General features: G+C 44.2%; 1 protein-coding gene across 4 annotated transcripts in view; it reads left to right on the top strand.

The window, feature by feature from the left end:
• Positions 1-13,261, top strand: part of plcb4b (phospholipase C, beta 4b) — a 105,729-nt gene that overhangs the window by 55,506 nt on the left and 36,962 nt on the right. For all 4 annotated transcript variants that reach the window (XM_080791218.1, XM_080791215.1, XM_080791216.1 and 1 more), the window contains exons 5-7: positions 7,956-8,036; positions 9,266-9,325; positions 12,818-12,961. In XM_080791218.1, the coding sequence (XP_080647344.1) occupies positions 7,956-8,036; positions 9,266-9,325; positions 12,818-12,961 (285 nt within the window). The remainder of the gene's footprint in view (positions 1-7,955; positions 8,037-9,265; positions 9,326-12,817; positions 12,962-13,261) is intronic.

Here is a 13,261-nt window from a genome sequence, read left to right as displayed (position 1 = left end):
GCTGCTTGGCTGTTCAACTTCACTTCATCTCTGCCTATAATTTCTTATTGTTACCCTGACACCGGAGCTGCAAAAACAGACAGATCTACAAGCTCTACAATCTCAACTATCAAACTCCAGCTATAGTCCCACTCCTCTGAACTCCAGGCTGCATGAACAGTGCTCGAGCGCTCAGTTTTCTGCCCCCTCAATGTCGCACATCTTGCGCATTCACTTCAACTTAAATGGCTCTTCTGCACAGCGCAGCAGTAGCTTTGCTTTGCGCTTGCGTTAGTCAAAACTAAAAGCGAGTTACAGTGAGACGAGCATGTCGACCGTAGCAATGAATGGAGAGACCTTTTTGGAATGATTAAATCCATTATTGGCCTGGAGAAAGTTACAGCCGCTCCGCCTCCTCCTCCTCCCTGGCACGGTACAATTAGCCATGTGCTATATGACGTTTTGTTTACCCTGCGACAGGGACTGAGAGAAGGAAACAATGTCTTAATAAAATAAAACATTAAATACCATGTTTGTATAATAATACCATGAATGTTTATTCAACTAAGGTACTGTTACCATAGGCGTGGTGTGACTGACCAATGTTTTGTTTTTTAACTGACATACATTCCACCATAGCAAGGTATGGTAAGGTATTATGTGTTGGGGCCTTTGAAGATTGTTGTTTACACTGGATTAAGGAATTATATGCCGTATGGTATATATATAATATAACATTACATTTACCACGTTAACTGTTCCTGGTGCCACATTGTTTAATGGCATGAAACAATACTCTTAAAAAAAAAAAGAACGCCATCCATTGCCTTAATGACTAACTTACCATATTGTGCTGAATATAAGACTATTTATTTTGTTATCGGGGACGGGGACTAGACTAATTGAATTTCAATGTACTTTTTTCACTAATTAGTCTTTAAAAATGGGGGTCATCTTATTATTGGAGTGGTCTATAATCGGCACAATGCGGTATTTAAAAAAAAAAAAAAAAAACAGGAGCGGGATGGGAGTGGGAGTCATCTCGAGTGGGAGCGGGATGGGATCAGGAGTCATTCTACAGGAGTGGGACAGGACAGGAATTTTATTTTTACATTGGTCCAGGATTGGGACAGGACAGGATTTTTTCTGTGGGAGTGGGACACGACAGGAGTGGAAATCCACTCCCGTGTCAGTCTCTAATCACAGCATGTTCCATGCGTGTGCTTCTCAGCTTCTCCAAACATTTGCCTGTGCGTGCTTCTGTGCGTGCTTAATCATTTGCACGCCCGTGCATCGTTTGTTCTTTCTGTGCTTTTCCCAAATCACATCGTGTGTGTGTGTGTGTGTGTGTGTGTGTGTGTGTGTGTGTGTAAACATTTGCCTGTGCGTGCTTAATCGCTTGCACGCCCGTGCATCGTTTGTTCTTTCAGTGCTTTTCCCAAATCACATCCTGTGTGTGTGTGTGTGTGTGTGTGGCGCGTCGCCCTCCAGCTGCAATTGCGAGTGTGCGCAGATTTGAACCCAAACTCACGCACTATCCATGCACATTATTAATACTCGCCTATATTTACTACATCGCCCCGTGTGTGTGTGTGTGTGTGTCGCTGTCGCGTCGCCCTCCAGCCGCAATTATTACTCGCCTATATAACGACACTTTCACCCAGTATGAAGCTAAATGTGGAAGCCGTGTGTGTCACACCAAAACTGGTGACCTATACAATCCTGTAACGCCGTGCATTCTGTGCTTGCGTGCGCATTTCCCAAATCTCAGTGATTTATCCACACATCGCTCTGTGTGTGTGTGTGTGTGTGTGTGTGTGTGTGTGTGTGTGTGTGTGTGTGTGTGTGTGTGTGTGTGTGTGTGTGTCGCGTCGCCCTCCAGCTGCAATTGCGAGTGTGCGCTGTGTGCAGGGCACACTACTGAGTTTAAAAACACAGCTGAAACATGAAGTGGAATCTTTTGTTTGTGTAAAAAAAAAAGGGAATATCAACAAAACATATCTGTTTATTGTACACAATGCAATATTGAATGCAATGATATGGTGTGTCCTGTAAGCCCATGTGGGCTGGGCGCCTTTGGTGCATGACACAAAAATAAAGAAATCTATCTATCTATTCAGGCCCATTCAATTAATCTATCACTACATTAGTTGCCTGTTCAAACTAAACTACACTTTATGAAATCATTGTTGCAGCCTACACACATATATTCAGGCCCATTCAGAACACAATTCCCAAATCTCAGTGATTTATCCACACATCGCTCTGTGTGTGTGTGTTGGCGTGTGTGTGTGTCGCGTCGCCCTCCAGCTGCAATTGCGAGTGTGCGCTGTGTGCAGGGCACACTACTGAGTTTAAAAACACAGCTGAAACATGAAGTGGAGTCTGTCACCTCCCGCTATTTCTTTCTTCCCATATTGCGCTGCAATGACACTGGGATGAGGCCCCCGAAGGGGGCCGAAATTCTAGTTATTATTATTAGTGAGCAAACGTGTACAGTATCAGCACCCTGGCTCTGTTTGACCAGAGCCTTCGTTAGTATCATTAGTAAGACTCTTGAGTACATCCGATCCATGTATGTTAGCGTGCCAGTATGCCCTGCTGGATCCTAGCATCATTGTTTTACCTTGTTGAGCAATGCTGGTTATTAGCAATTGCAATTGTTATTAGCCTATTATTTGGTGGTGGCATTAAAATGTGTATACTTGTTGCGTTATAAGAATGTAGATCTTTCCCTTTTGGGTAGTCAGGTCGTTTTTCATCTGTTTCCGCTTGCCTTTTATGGTCTTAAGTGGGGCGTGGAGCAATGAAATTGATCTCCCAAATGAGCGCGCCTCTGACCGTCAGGCAAAGCTGAGGAACGTGATGATCCGCCCAGTTACACACCCCTTTGTGAATTGACTTGGTATCTCTCTCTCTATCTCTCTCTCTCTCTCGCTCTGTCTTTCTATCTATCTCTCTCACACACAAATACATACACATGCACACGCTCACACCCTTTCTATATTTCATTGTCGCACAGGTTACTCACACACACGCATGCATACACACACACACACACACACACACACACACACACACACACACACACACACATTTTAATCATTTATTGATGTCCACATAATAGATACAATACAAGGACACAAAGGTGCAGAGTGCAATTAGCAAATCCCGGACAAATACCCACACACCCTTCAGGGGTACAAGTAACAGCGTCTTCGCCATATTTGGCGGCTACCGATAGCGGAAGAGATTGCACAGAATTTCGCAAGCCGTTTGGCATCCCAAGTTGTTGGAAGACTCTTACAACCAAACTGTGTACGTGTCCTAGGCTGCAGAAGATAAAGTAGATTGCACTTATAGCCTAGTGCTCTATGATGGTCTGGAGGAGCGGCTGGTACTTAATGACTTTGGTCATTTGGAATCAAAGGTGCAGGCCATTTCAAGAATGAAAACTGATCTGTTCTCTTCATTGACCACAACAACATCTGGTGTGTTAGCAGAGAGATGTGCAAAAATGTCTGGATTTTCAGTACAGAGTTGAGACATGGATGGTTTGACACAGGAATGTTTGTACATTCTCACAGACAGTGCAAAATGTTTAGATATGTCCTTTGTTATGAGATCAACTATTCTGTCGTGGCGTGGTATGTAAAGCCCTTTATAGGCATAACAGCCATTCAGATTGTGTGACATGGTTTCTGTAACGAGCCCTGTGGTGTGATGCAAGCAATGAGGTGGAGGTTGAGTTTGGTGGGAAGGATCTGGAACCTGGCTTATACTGTAAAGGTGAAAATGTCCTCATTGAGAGCAGTGTTCCTTAGGAATGAATGGGAAACAGAATGGTCAGCATGGGGAAGGCAAGCCAGTTTCCCCTGGAGTTTGAGTCCAGTCCAGTGTTGTTGTCCAGTCCAGTTGCCGATGTTGGAACATATCCATCATGGTCCACCGGACACACACACACACACACACACACACACACACACACACACACACACACACACACACACACACACAGTATGCTAAGGAGAATGGATCTTTCCAGAAAATGCTCTCTACTCATTGAAGTCCTGCAGAGCAACAGATGGTAGAGGCAGGTAAATTGGTGTGCGTGCGTGCGAGCGTGTGTGACTGTGTGCGTGTGATCAAACATAATGTTCAGTATGAGTTCACGGAGCCGGTTATGGATGGTTCCTCTCTGACTCTGCATGGTATCATTACCATCCTGACAGAGCAGTTAGGAAGAGGAAAGGAGAGATGCACAGATTACATTATGGACGCACACACCTGTCCAGTAGGGCTGGGCGATGTGACGTCAAATTAATGTCATCATAATTTCAAGCTTTTGCCTCGATTTGCCTTGTTATTACCACTTAAACCCTGTTACGGTTGACCGCCAGTGTACATCAGGGCTCTCTACTATTGTTTTTCCGTTGTCGTGGGGAAAGCTTTCACTGAAAATACTTGAACGGGATGTGCTATTGTTGAGCGTGTACATCTGTTCAGCGGGCCATTTCACGGCTGGAAGAAGACTGCAGTCACTCAATGTTAATAGTATTTGTAGTAGGCCTAGATGACAGTAGCACAATTTGAAATGTGCACCCTATGGAAAGAAGAATTATGTAGTGTGTTTGACTAGGGTTTGACTGGATTGCTGAATTCCTACAATGACCACAATGCTTTGGTGCACTGCCCCTCCTTGTGGACTTGTGGTCCAGGAAGGAAGTGAGATCACATTTTCACAAGATAATTTGCTCAAGGACATGGCGTCATGACTAGAATATCTAAAAACACTCAATAAAACCCCCAGAAAAGAGTTTCTTGTGTCCTAAACAGCATTAAAATAAGATCTGGTTGCAAAAGGGGAGAAGATAATAGAAGATAATGAAAATAGTTGATGATTTTGACACTATATGTGCTGGCGTAAACGGGTTCTCCTCTACATGCATTAGGATGGACACGCACACAAGCACGGCACGCACATGTCACGCACCTCTTGGGGATACGTATAGAGGAGAGATTTAACACTTCTTTTGACCTTTGACCTGTGTTCCGATGAGGACCAGTCACTGTCATTCTCCTCCAATCAGCAGGCAGGATGCCTAAGGGGGTTCGGCGACATTCTAAATGGCCTCCTCTGAGAGAACCGCGCTGATGGCTTACAGGAGATCAATGAGGCAATTACAGCCGCTCACTCATTGTTTGGCATGATGGCCACCAAGCCATAGCAGAGACAAACAAGGAAATGGAAAAGGAAATGGATTTGTGTGTGTGTGTGTGTGTGTGTGTGTGTGTGTGTGTGTGTGTGTGTGTGTGTGTGTGTGTGTGTGTGTGTGTGTGTGTGTGCGTGTGCGTGTGCGTGTGCGTGTGCGTGTGCGTGCGCCCACTGCCTGTGCGTGCCCGTGCAAAGTAAAGGCCCATGTTAAGCCTCCAAAGCAGAGGAAGATCCTTCCAAAGCCAGACACGCACCATTTTGATGTGTCATATTGATTGCAGATTGATTGCAGTATTATCGCCAACGTTGTGCCCACTTGGTTTCCATGGTTACTGGGCACTGTTATTGAGAAACCAGAAAAAACTTGACTAAAATGACAGACATTTTACAATTGTTTAGAATTTGACCAGATTGCAGGATGAGAGCAAATCTATCCTGCTTACAGTAATTAAAAAAGAGAGAGAGAGAGAGAGAGAGAGAGAGAGAGAGAACAAATGGACTCAGAGTTGTGCCTCAGGCGGGTTAGCACGCAGACATACCCAAACAAAGAGGTCCCCTGGTTAACCCATTTATAATGAAACGAATGGACTCTTATGGGTCAATTTGGTTCCATTTGTACACTCTTAAAGTTACAGCCCTGTTATGATCATTCTACTCCTCATGTGTTTCTAGTAATATGTCTGTGGCTAAAAGTTTATTTTGACAAAATTGTCCAGCATGTACTAGCCAGCATGATGATGACCCCTGAAATAATCTATTTGGCGGTAGAAAATTGTCAGTAATAGAAGCTCTACAAGCTCACATTGATCACGTGTTGTCGTGAGCTTGTATATCAGCTATTTAGACTTATTTTTGTGCAACGCCATTGTACGACAAAGTGTATTATTACTATAATTGGATTCATCGGACAAGTATAGGAATGGATCGATACTTCATGCTTTGTGTCACGATGGTGCTGTGCGTGGGGGGGGGGGGAAAAACACATATACAAGCTCACAACGCATCACACATGCTTGTAGCTTGTCTTTTTATCAGCATTTTTTTCAGATTTTTTTATCAGCTTTTTTCAGTTTGCTTTTGTGTCTGAACAAACATGGAAGAGAGTCAGGCTTAACAGCATGCATTCCTCTGGGTCCATTCCTCTGCTCTCGCAAAAGGGAACACCAGCTACGGGTTACAAAGAGGTGAAGAGAGGAGGGCTGCTGAGTCACTGTCTGTGGTCAAATAATGACTAGACAACTGCAGTGCCGTTTACTGTGGGGTGGACAGTGTATCTGATGGCAACATATTACACACATAAAGACCCCCAGGAAAGTGTTCTAAAGCTCCTAAACGTCATTAACATATTTTTTTTGTGTGTCCCTTGAATTAAAAAAAATCAATGTATTTTAAATAGTTACTGTATCGATTTCAAATGATTGTATCGTATCGCCATAATGAACCAATATCGTCCATGTATAGTGTCGTCAACCATGTATCGTGATACGTATCGTATAGTTGTTAAAATGTATCGTTACACCCCTAGTTGCTATACAGTGTGGTTCCAAATATTTTTAGAGTCAGGCGTACCATTATGAAAAGATTCCGATCGGGGTTTAGGCATTTACATGTTAGGATTAGAGGTTAGCGATGGAGCTATGCCAAATTCAACTTAACCTGGTAAAAACAGCAGCACACGATGCTGTGTGAACTTGTAGTGGCGAGGGTTAAACGTGGCCAGAGAAGGGCATTACGATGCAGCGATCAACGGGGAGATGCTTGTCTGCTCTAGAAGTTCTCTGTCCACACACCTGCTGATAGATGGAGCCCTGAGGGCTTGTCTGCACACACACACACACACACACACACACACACACTCTCTCTCTCTCTCTCTCTCGGCTAACACAAACACAGGGTCTCGCATACTTAAACACTTATACATGCACACACAGTTTTCCTGCATGGGGTTATCCAGTGTTCGAGGCAAACAATGTTTGCACTCAACACTTCATGGTCTTCTCATTTATCTCACTTTGTGTTTGCCCTAGCACTAGGTCCTGTCCTGTTCTGTAAAGTGTTTGTGCGTGTGTGTGTGTGTGTGTGTGCGTGCGTGCATGTTGGCACAAGATTTTGAAAATGGCTATTTAACATTTTGCAAAAAAAGTATTTTTGCAATTTTATAAAAAGTGTTTAAATACAGACAAAGTCGAGGTGTTTAATCATCCTGAAGGGCATTATTTTTAAACAACTACCACCATCGCATACAGTACATTATCCCGCTTATTACACGGCTATTTTATTAATAAATTCAAAAATTGACCCAAAAGTAAGTATTTCCTTACTGACAGTAATGATTTTTTAAAGTATTCTCTAAGTGTTGCGCTGGCCGTCTGCCCATCTGCAGCACAGTCACCTCGGAAACCAAGGAAGTGAGTTGATCAAATGGAATACATTTTCGGTTACTGCATCGTCTATTTCTCACTTCAAATATTTTCCAATAAATTCTTGAGAGCAATGTTTAGTTGTAAATGACATGGTGTGTTTGTTTACATGGCTGTCATGTTGGATACAGCATAAAATTCAAGCAGCGCAGCCAGTTGCTCTAATACTTTGATTAGACTGTGGAGTCATTATCAAGAAATAACACACCACTGAATTCAGCGATTGACCAATCAGAATCAAGCATTCAACCAATTGCTGTGTAATAAAAGTGCTTAATGTCCAGCCAGCTCTAATAAGAGCCGTTGATTGATTAGCTGTACATCCTTCTCTCTCTGCACAGGACCCGTATGTTTTCGAGCCCAACTGCCAGATGAGGGTGGACGAGTTTGGCTTCTTCATCACCTGGAAGAGCGAGGGGAAGGTATGGTTCCTCATGGGACATCATGGAGGACCCTGGGACATGATGACACAGCACATTGCATAAGACAATAGGACATTGCTTAACACAGACCTCCGTCCTATTAAATAAATATGCCGGACGCCCAGGACGGAGATTAATCAAAAGACATTACTCGTTTCATATCAGAGCGCACATTCAATGTCATTTCTGGCTAGTCCGTCATCCAAAGTGGTCCAGCTCCATTAAAAATCTTAAAACGTAAATAACTCTTAATCTAAATCAATGATTCCAATTCTAACAAAAGATTGTGTTTTTGACGACCCATCACGGTCCCGTCGTTTGTCATGTTAGATTAAGTAATCATACCTCCGGTGGTTGTCGATCCTCTTGGGGGTCTTTTGGCTACATGCTATGCTACATGCTATGCTATCTGGCACAACCATGATGGCGTCTGTGTCACCTTGAAATGGGCTCTGAAGCTACAAATCGCTGGGTCTACTGATGTAATGGTTCCAAATGACGCTGGGCGATAAGAGTGTTAACTGACATTAGATAGATCCATGAGACGTTACGTATGGTCCATTGATTACAGGACCATTATGGACATTAAAATAGAACATTACATATAATGACAATGGTGACAAATGGTAAATGGTGCATTTATGTATCGCCTTTATTCAAGGCGCTTTACATACATTGTGCATTACATTCACCCATTCACACACACACACACACACACACACACACACACACACACACACACACACACACATTCATACACCGATGGCAGCGGAAACCATGCAAGGCACCAACCATGTAGAACCATGGGACATTGCATATTAGAATGACATTACATAGGACCATGTCTGAATTCAGAGCGGGGGGAGGGGGAGACATAAAGGAATAAATCTTTCGCTAGACCATAAATCTATTGTCGGACGAGTCGAGTACTATCGGACTGTACTACAGACAGTCGTCCTGAATGACACGACGAGGCTATTAGCGGATAAGTAGTCGTTAAATTGTCATTTCAAAATGACATAAAGGCCTATAGTCATGTTAGGGTCACCTTGATCTTCACACTCAGAGTCAAGATGATAAATGATGAGAGGATGTACGAGGCGCTAGACTTCTCCCAATTTCTCGTGTCTGTCTTCTCCCCCCCCTCCCTCCCTCCCGCCCTTCTCTCTCTCTCTCTCTCTCTCTCTCTCTCTCTCTCTCTCTCTCTCTCTCTCTCTCTCTCTCTGCAGGAAGGACAGGTCCTAGAATGTTCTCTCATCAACAGTATTCGTGTTGGAGCCATGCCGAAGGTGAGACCTTGAGTGAGACAAATTAATCGTTCACATATACCTCAAGCCAGGTTTAATATTTAGTTGCACGGCCGCGTCGCACACCAAAAATAGCAGATCTACAAGCATGTGGATTTTCAGTGTGCGATGCCACCACGCGCAGTGAATAATGGCAAGCCCTGGCAACCTTCACGCCTCTCTCTCTGTCCCAGCCACCCAACCGGTCAGTATCGCCCCTCTTCCTCAACCTTCACGCCTCTCTCTCTGTCCCAGCCATCCAACCGTTCCGTATGCTTCATATCCCTACTGACCTTTCTTGCTACAGCGATATAATTGCAGTAACCCAACAGGTGCGTCGGCCAGGTCATCCTTACTTGTAATCATCCTCACCCTCGCTATATCGATCGACCGCGGCGGACTTCTTGCTCTGCGTTTTCAGATTTGTGGCCACTTTCAGGGAACACAGCCATGACACATTTATTTACTCCTTCATATCGTCTCTGCTGGGCGGTAACCTCAATATGTTCAAAACATACTTTTTTAGGATTCAAATTCAAAAGCGTCAAAAGTAGCAGCTCGATGAGCTTTTAAACGACACATCTTTGTAACCTAGCCTTTCTATAGCATCCCGTTTCTCGTGATTCTCAAAGCTTCTCATTTTATTATCCACTTAACATCCTTAATCATCGATTTAATCCAACTGCGTTTTCTTTCTACTTTTATCTTGTTTCCATTCTTTTAATGCAAAGCACTTTATTGTTTAAGCAGAAGGGAGTTCTAACCGCGCCTCAAGCCTATGGCAGGCCAGTCTGGTGCATCTCAGAGGCAGGACATGTTGCAGGAGGAAGGAAGGCACTGGAGCAACTCAGACCGTTTAAGCCCTTATTTTATTATCAGGGTGCAAGTCAAAAATAGACAACTTTTCGATGTATCAGTCACATCTTCGTCAGGTCACTTTGTTGTTTGCCTTCTTCCTTTCAATCTAGGCTGTTCTTCTGTATGACTTTGACGTAAAGCAATTTGAGCTCCATGATTTAAATGAAAGGTGCTATACCCATAAACTGTAACTATTATAATTATAATGATTGTACATAAAATCATTTATAATAGTAGTTTGGAAGATTTCCACAATGCAAAGTTTCAGTCAAAATGACTGCTTTCCAGCTATGATGAGCGTGTGTGATCAGCTGCATGAACTGTTCCCCACGCAGATGGCAGCTAATCAGCTGTGTTTGATGTAGGCCACAAACAAACACGTGTATTAAATATTGACTGATTGTGCTCTGCTTGCCGGTGGTATCATGTCCTGATGTGGTTAGCGCGTCATCATGACGGCTAAATGAGGCTTCCTGACGGCACCCGAGGGCAACGGCCACATGGACGCCTGCTCCTAATGAGCAACGACTTCTGCTGGACCGAGCAGAGCTGCTCAAAACACAATCAAACCATCAGCTGCGAGCGTGTGTGTGTGCCTGCGTGCGTGCGTGTGTGTGTGCGTGTGTGTGTGTGTGTGTGTGTGTGCAAAGGTCCTGACAATGAATATAGAATTTGGGTTAGACATACTAAATGATTAAGAAAAGATTCAGGTTTAGGATTAGGCTCATTTATACTATATATATTTTTAAGTTTTATTCATTTAATAAAATCACCGTCCTAAAATGATGATGTCCTTACGAGTACAAGTGTCCGCGTGTGCGTGCTGTTGGCAGAGAGGGTGGCGGTCGGTTTGTATCCGTGCTCATCATGCGTGTGTACACTGTGCAGTGCACGTATTCTTTGTTGTACGTGGGTGAATCCTAGTGCGCCAACGCCCGGCATTGCACGTAGCGGTGCGTGCATGCGTGCGTGCGCCGGCGCCCCCCCCACACATCCTGCCTGTGGTTTGCACAGAAAACCTGCTTTATGCACGTCGTCGCATGAGGGGAACGTGCAGCTAAAGCTAACGCGGTTACGCCGCCAGCTAATCGGATGAACCACCCGCAGCTGCGTTTGAACGGAGGCGGGCTGCCTGAAGCCTGCTGTCTGTCACGCAGTCATTCAAGCAGCAGAGACGCGTCACACTGGTCCCCACGGTGGACACATGGTGACTCAATTTGATTTAAAGACATCAAAGGGAATGTTTCGTTGGGTGGCGTGCATGTGTGTGCATGTACTGTATCTAGATTGGATGACTCGTCACGTAAAAGTAGTGAAAATAGGCACTACAAGATGCGTTGTGAGGTTGTAGATCTGGTATGTTCGCTGTATTTTTGTGTATGCATGTATTCACTATATCGTTGCTGTCGGGCAGAAACCTTGATCATAATACTCTGTCACACAAAAGCATCAAAAGTAGCAGATCTGCAAGCTTGCTCCGAAGTGACACGTTTTGAGCTTGTAGATCTGATACCTTTGCTGTTCTTCAATTTGAATCCTGAAAAGTAACAGATTTGGTCATATGAGGTTTCCACCAGACAGAGACAGAGTATTGGTGCTTTTCCACTGGATGGTATCTACTGGACACTATGTTGCTCCTGCTACCAGATATTTCGCTTTTCACTGCAGACCCCTTCAGTGTAGCTGGTCGTCATAGCAACATCCAACCCTCAAGGTACAGGGGCCTGCAAAAGAACAATGTCGAAACAATCTCTATTTCGCCTGTGCAATTAAACAATATTCACACGGCCGCCCTAGGGTAGTGGTTAGAGCATATGCCTTTCATGCGGAAGGCTGTGGGGTCGGACCCTGCCTGGGGTCGACGTCAGCAAGGGCATGCGGTCGCAACAGGTTCCTAACGCCCTCTGTATTTATATCAGCCACATGACGCCTTACGTCGATTTATGTCATAAGTGCTTTAAACAAACATTGTAATATCCTCAATACGATGATGTATTGACCCACACGACCTCACAGGGGAGGAATAATATTCCAGACACCCTAACGCACAAAGTCACATCGAAAAAAACAGCTAGCACTGCTCAAAAATGATTTCAGATTTTTAGGAGAGAAATGGGTAATGCTACATTTATTTAAGATATTCGGCAGCTTAGTTATAGGGGAGTCCCTGGTGACGCAGCGGTGCTTGTGATGATTCACTGACCAACCAGTAGTTGGCAGTGTTTTCATGTCGCCTTGGCTTGCTTGGAACCTCGCTTGAAGCTTTTGCCCACTGGAATAGCAAAGAAAAAGGTGACTGAAGTCGAATCAACCTGTTAACCATGTAGCGGAAAAGCACTATATATATGTGTTTGTATGTTTACATTTGCCTGCATTTTTGAGGGGCACTAGCCCCTCCTATATCCAGCTTTGGTTACCGTCCACAAACTTCCTCTTAAACAAACATTAAATTCCCATTGACTATTTTATTTGTCTGAGCAAATAGGCATAGTGTCTATTTTACGCCATGATGATGTACAATGATAAGAACGGATGTGATTTGGATTTCATCTGTCTTATTTTTGCTATACATCTTTCTGTATTTTGGAATTTTTTTTTTTGACTCTCTCTCTCTCTCTCTCTCTCTCCATCATTCAGGACCCCAAAATCCTGTCGTCGTTCGAAGGCGTGGGGAAGACGGAGGCGGACCTGGAGGGCTGTGTGATCTGTATCTGCACCGGGACGGACATGGTCAACCTCAGCTTCATGTTCCTGGTGGCCGAGAGCCCAGAGACAGCCAGGGTAAATAACAGCACACATGAGATAAGACCATTTGTTCAGCTGCTCCTCAGCGAATGATGCCTAATATACATTCCCATCGCACACCGCTATCGCTTGCAGACAAGCCGCGTTGCAGGCTTGTGGATCACTTCCTGTCATAGAGGGACACCGCACCGCCCTGCGCTTGAATATCGTTGCTGTCAGGCAGAACTCACTTTTGTGTTTGTCCATAATTTAATGCCCTGCTTCTCCAGCGTCACAGACAAGTATCTAAAGTAGCAGATCATTATATAAGCTCAAATCGTGGCGCGAAACCTTCTG

This window comes from Protomyctophum bolini, assembly GCF_963924005.1.
Source record: "Protomyctophum bolini genome assembly, chromosome: 19".
Classification (NCBI taxonomy): Eukaryota; Metazoa; Chordata; class Actinopteri; order Myctophiformes; family Myctophidae; genus Protomyctophum; species Protomyctophum bolini.
This window is presented reverse-complemented; position numbering and strand designations above follow the sequence as displayed.